Source organism: Saimiri boliviensis, chromosome 6, assembly GCF_048565385.1.
Source record: "Saimiri boliviensis isolate mSaiBol1 chromosome 6, mSaiBol1.pri, whole genome shotgun sequence".
Classification (NCBI taxonomy): Eukaryota; Metazoa; Chordata; class Mammalia; order Primates; family Cebidae; genus Saimiri; species Saimiri boliviensis.
In genome coordinates, this window is record NC_133454.1 from 77,587,860 (window position 1) to 77,593,421 (window position 5,562).

At 38.4% G+C, this 5,562-nt stretch overlaps 1 protein-coding gene across 1 annotated transcript; it reads right to left on the reverse strand.

The window, feature by feature from the left end:
• Positions 1 to 2,831: 2,831 nt before the first annotated feature.
• Positions 2,832 to 3,767, reverse strand: LOC101041996 (olfactory receptor 5P3). Its single transcript, XM_003919807.3, has one exon. It carries the CDS (start codon positions 3,765 to 3,767, stop codon positions 2,832 to 2,834), a length of 936 nt encoding a protein of 311 aa, XP_003919856.1.
• Between the last annotated feature and the right edge of the window lie 1,795 nt (positions 3,768 to 5,562).

Here is a 5,562-nt window from a genome sequence, read left to right on the forward strand (position 1 = left end):
GATTTAACAAATTTGCATGAGAAAAGAGAATTGCAAACCTATGGTGGCATCTCTTTTGTAATATAAGAAGGTACTCTTAAAAAAATGAAAAAGAAAGAAAAAAAAAGTAAGAAGGTACTTTATAATTTCTCTCAGAGCCCATACTTGACCCACAAGTAGGTGGCCTGTTTCTCAAAGAACATTATTCATGGTCCACTTTAAGTTCTGCCTATGATTCAGTATGGAATTCTAAACAGTGTATTTGTTCAGAATTCTATGTAAATACAGTATTGCATTTAAGACCCCTGATAACATATATCATTATCTTTATGATAAACAGTTAACAAAATCTTTTGACTTCTTTAAGGATAAATTTTACCTTGAGTGAACTTCTATTTCCCTTAAATTTGGACAAAACTGAAATGTCAGGTGTGTTACATGTAACACTACACTGCTTATGATAAAAATGATTAATTGTAAATTCTATCCATACACGGGGCTGGTGTATCCTATTTTATACTTTATACTGCCTTGAGTACCATGATGTAAAAACCCTTGCAGGGACCCTAGAACTAAACACTATACCAAAAGCTATGTAAAATATATTGATTCCAGTTAAGGCTATGAGGATTCTAAGTAGGATGGCTCCTCTGCCTGTGCTCCCACTTGGGATTTCTATGTGAAGACCAATAAGGACTACACTCACCAAATAGAAATGCCTGGTGTAACTCTATGGGCATGATGAATTTTTCAAGTATGGTGTTCTAAATAATTGCATACTTTTAGTAATTATCTTTGGTATTCTGTGATTGTACACATTTCAAATAGTCTTTTTACTTTGAAACAAAGCAATGTTATAGTCTGCAGTGATTCATTTCCATATGTTAAATCTCAGTTTTGTTTCTGCTGCCTGTTGCCTCCACTGGCTTTCATGCCTGGTACCTTGTTTCCCTTTGTGTTGGTCATTATTTTTCACTGTGTGCTGGTTATTGATTCTGAATAATTACCACTAGGAATAATTGAGGTGTGGGTTGGTTGGTTGCTTACTCAGTTCACCCTGATGTGCCACCTGTCCCTGATCATGTTATATTCAAATTCAAACACAGCTTCTCAAGCTTTCCAGGGCTGTGCCAACCTTGGTTACTTCAGGTTTTCCCTTATCCTGTGGATGTATGTGGGATGTATAAATCAGAGTTCTCACCTGGATGTTCCATAGGCTTTGACTTGTGCTCTTCTCATCCCAAAAGAACACTAAAGCCACATCTCAGGTTAATAATCTTCTGACTTGTCAAATTCTCTCTTGGCAAAAGCATTTTTGAGTATTGGGCCTACTTCTCTAGGTTCTCGCACTTTCTGGTAAGATAATTCCTTGTTATCCTGTAAGTTCTGTAGTGAAATGTAACACATATTTAACATTTTATCATGCTTTAATTGTGCTCACCATGGAACTGATTAAAATGACCAATTTTGCACTGTTGGAACCAAAACCTCAAAGGCAAATTACATGCATGTAAGTGAATATTAGACTCATAGAGCTGTTACACAGGTAACATCGTATTGAACATGAACCATCCTCACCTTCTGCAGCTGTTGTTCAGATGTTATGTTCCCTGTGAGATCTGCAGTGACACCTCCCTGTCCCTGGCACATTAGCCTTCCACATGCTGCCCCACTTTTTCTTTCTCCATGGTACTCATCCCCTTCTAATAGTAGGTATTACTTACTTGTTAGTTTTATTGTCTGACTTCTGTGTTAGAAGACAGATTTCATCAGGACAGACATCGGTGGCTATTAGTCACTTATATTCTTATCTAGGGCAGTGCCTGTAAGAATCACCAAATATAGTTTTTGAATGTACAAAAGAAAGAATAAATGAATGAAATAATTGATACCCTGTGGTTCTACTGGCGTAATGTTGGGATTGTTGTCTGAAACACCAAAGAGGGGACAGGAAAGAGAAATAAATCTGGTAGTGGTCAGCATACAGAGGTTGATAAAGTTTCTACAGGGACAGACAAAACTTCAGGGAAGAGACAGTCCAGTCCTCTTGAGTTTCCTGAATAGATTGAAGATCTCTGACCATTAATAAGTCACTCCAAAAGGTTGTTCCTTACAGCCACAATGTCACACTATAAGCTGGATTCTCCTCTTGGAAGTTATTGCCTGTTGTTGTTTTTTTTTTCCACTCAGTCTCTGAGGACTTCAGAAACCCTGCTAATTCCCACAGAAGTCACCTGTTTTGATACTACAGGGAGATTCATAGGTTAGTCAGGGACATCTCATCCTGTTCTTCTCTGGGACTCCTGTAACCATGCTGGAGATAGAGAGTAGAACTACAGATCAGATTGTTGTGGATCGACCAAGCTAATTCTCACCAGGTAGCCTTTCTGGAAGAATAATATTTCTAGCAATTTTACTATCTGGTTCCTTTGTCATTTTCTCTCATAATGTACTCATTCACAACTATCAATATCAGGCATATATCTTGGGATAAGCCAAGGCTGAAAATGGCCAATCTGAAGGTTTAAAGGTATGCCTTAACTTATAGCAGAAAACAACTCTTGAAAAAACATGAATAAAATTTTAAAAGGACTTTCAGCAGACAAAGCATTTTTTCATGTGAAACTATTTCCATTCTCAAATATAAATTTAATTTAATCTTATTAAAGGTAAAGCAAGATGGACTTCTAATTTCATATTTGATCCGAAAATCTACCCTCATAATTGACTAAACAGCTCAACCCTGGGTAATGATCTATGGACAGATATATGTTGACCACAAACACTCAGTATCTTATTATTATTACATATGGAATATTAATACATCAAATTCTTCAAAATAACTAGTTTTATCAAGAAAATATTTTTCTTCTAAGCTCTCTCGTCAGAGCTCCCTTAATCTCCTTGTTCCTGAGACTGTAGATCAGGGGGTTCAACATGGGAATCACCACTGTGTAGAACACAGACACCAGTTTGTTCTGGTCAGTTGAGTAGCTGGACTTGGGCATCACATAAATGAAGGTAATGGTCCCATAGAACAGAGTGACCGCAGTGAGGTGGGAGCTACAGGTGGAGAAAGTCTTGTGGCCCCCCTCAGCGGAGTGCATCTTCAGGATAGTGATGAAGACGTAGATGTAGGAGACGGCTATGATCCACACAGTAGCCACAATGATAGATCCTGAAGAGATGGCTGGAATTATTTCAAAAGTAAAATCATGGGAACAAGAAAGCTTCAAAAGTGGTGAATAGTCACAGAAAAAGTGATTTAGTTTATTTGGCCCACAGAAGGACAGTCTTAGTAAGCACCCAATGAATGTCCAAGCATTCACACATCCACCCAGGTAAGACATGCCCACTAAGATGATGCAGACGCCGGGGGACATGCGGGTGGAGTAGAGCAAGGGTGAGCAGATAGCCACATAGCGATCATAGGCCATGGCAGCCAGCAGGAAGCACTCAGCTGTCCCAAATGTCACCACAGAACAGAGCTGGACCACACAGCCAGGAACAGGGAGAGAGGTGTCTTTCCTTAGAAAGCTCATGAGCATGACAGGTGTGACTGATGAGGAGTACCCAATGTCTACAATGGCCAAATGGCAGAGGAAAAGGTACATGGGTGTATGAAGACGAGGACTTCTTCTGATCAACACAATTATGCTAATATTACCCATTAAGGTGACAATATAAATTCCTAGAAACACAAGAAATAAAATAGCACAAACTGTAGTATCATCAGATAACCCCAAAAGAGTAAACTCTATCACAGTTGTGTCGTTTCCAGTCCCCATCTATATTGGGAATGGTGCCCACTGAAAGAAAAACAAATGAATATTATAATGGGATTAATGCTATAATTGCACTTATTTTTACAATAGCTATTTAATAAAAAGTATAACACTGTAGGCACTCATGTAAATTTGGGAAGAAAGTGCTTTCACACACAATATCTCATGTAAGACTTGAAAATATAAATATTCACTGATATAAGGTCGGGAATACTCAGAAAAATCTTTTTTTTTTTTAACCTAACACACTCAACTCAAATTGGATGGTTAATTTAGGTGTTCTATGAGCACATCTCAGAGATGGCCACTAGAATATATAAAGAACCCAGTAACTCAATGATGTTAGGCCAAAGACATGGTTAAAGGGAGACATAAATGTCAGAGCAGATCAAAACTCATGGAAAAGACCAGCTGTTTACAGGGATGTTTGAGGTGTCATCTCTTGTATGAAAGATGTGTAGTCATTAAGAATTCTGAATTCCAGGGGTCAAACAGATTAGCCACATACTAATCCACAGGACCAAGAAGAGGTCGGTAACTTAGCACTGGACTGTGGTCCCCACTCAAAGATCTCACAGTTGAGGAAAGTACATCAAAAATCCAGGAAGTCTGAACCAAGGCAGAAGGTGAACTAATGCATGCAAATTATAAACAAGTAAACAGAGAAAGACTAAGCTTTGAAAGAGGAGTTAAGGTATCTCCTGATTATCTCAGGATCAAGTTATCTGATTCATGATAGTGAGCCAATCTGGAGAAGACATGATCAGGTTACTCCTGGAAGGCTCCAAAGACACAACTTATGCCCGAGACTCCAGAAGCTGGGGCTAGGTTGCTAACAGAAGATTCCAGCCTTCTACAGCTCACAAATATCCAGCCCTATGTGAATAGTTCCTGTCTGATAAAAATTGCATCTGTAGGTCAGCTTCTGGAAAACCCTCCCCACTACCAACTTGCTTGATAAAAATCATGAAAAAGCAAGAAAAGCAGGAGAGCTTTCTCACATGATGCCCAGCTTCAAAAGGTCCTAGAAATAATTCACTCCATTTCTCCCATTTTATAAATTATAAACTGAGATCCAAAAAAGTTAAGTAACTAGCTTTAGAACCAATGGCTTTCTGGAAACTGAGCTAAAATGAAAAACCATATTCTTGGACTACTAATTCATTTGCTGTCTTTATTTCACATATTATACATCTTTTCTGTAATTTCTAAAGAAGATTATAGATATGCAGTCATAAAAAACGATGAGTTTGTGTCCTTTAAGGGACATGGATGAACCTGGAAACCATCATTCTCAGCAAACTGACACAAGAACAGAAAATCAAACACCACATGTTCTCACCTATAGGTGGATGTTGAACAGTGAGAACACATGGACACAGGGAGGGGAGCATCACACACTGGGGTCTGTAGGGGGGATCTAAGGGGTTGTGGAGTTGGGGAAGGATAACATGGGGAGAAATGCCAGATATAGGTGATGAGGATGAATGCAGCAAACCACATTGCCATGTATGTACCTATGCAGCAATCCTGCATGTTCTTCACATGTACCCCAAAACCTAAAATGGAATAAAATATATATTTTTAAAAAAGAAGATTATAGAATATCAGAAAGCATACTTGATTCATTACATGTTAAAAAAATTTCTAATTATGCTAACATATCAATAATGCATTTCATCTTGAAAGGGTAATTTTGCAGTGCAGTAATTCATATAAAGGTGCGGCTGAGAGATAATGATAATTCTCTGAGGCAGGTGACAGTCTCCTTCAGTGCCCAGCACCTAGGCAATTAATA

What these genes read in the sequence shown, in the direction of transcription:
- LOC101041996 (XM_003919807.3), bottom strand. Translation starts at nt 3,767, where the DNA reads ATGGGGACTGGAAACGACACAACTGTGATAGAGTTTACTCTTTTGGGG.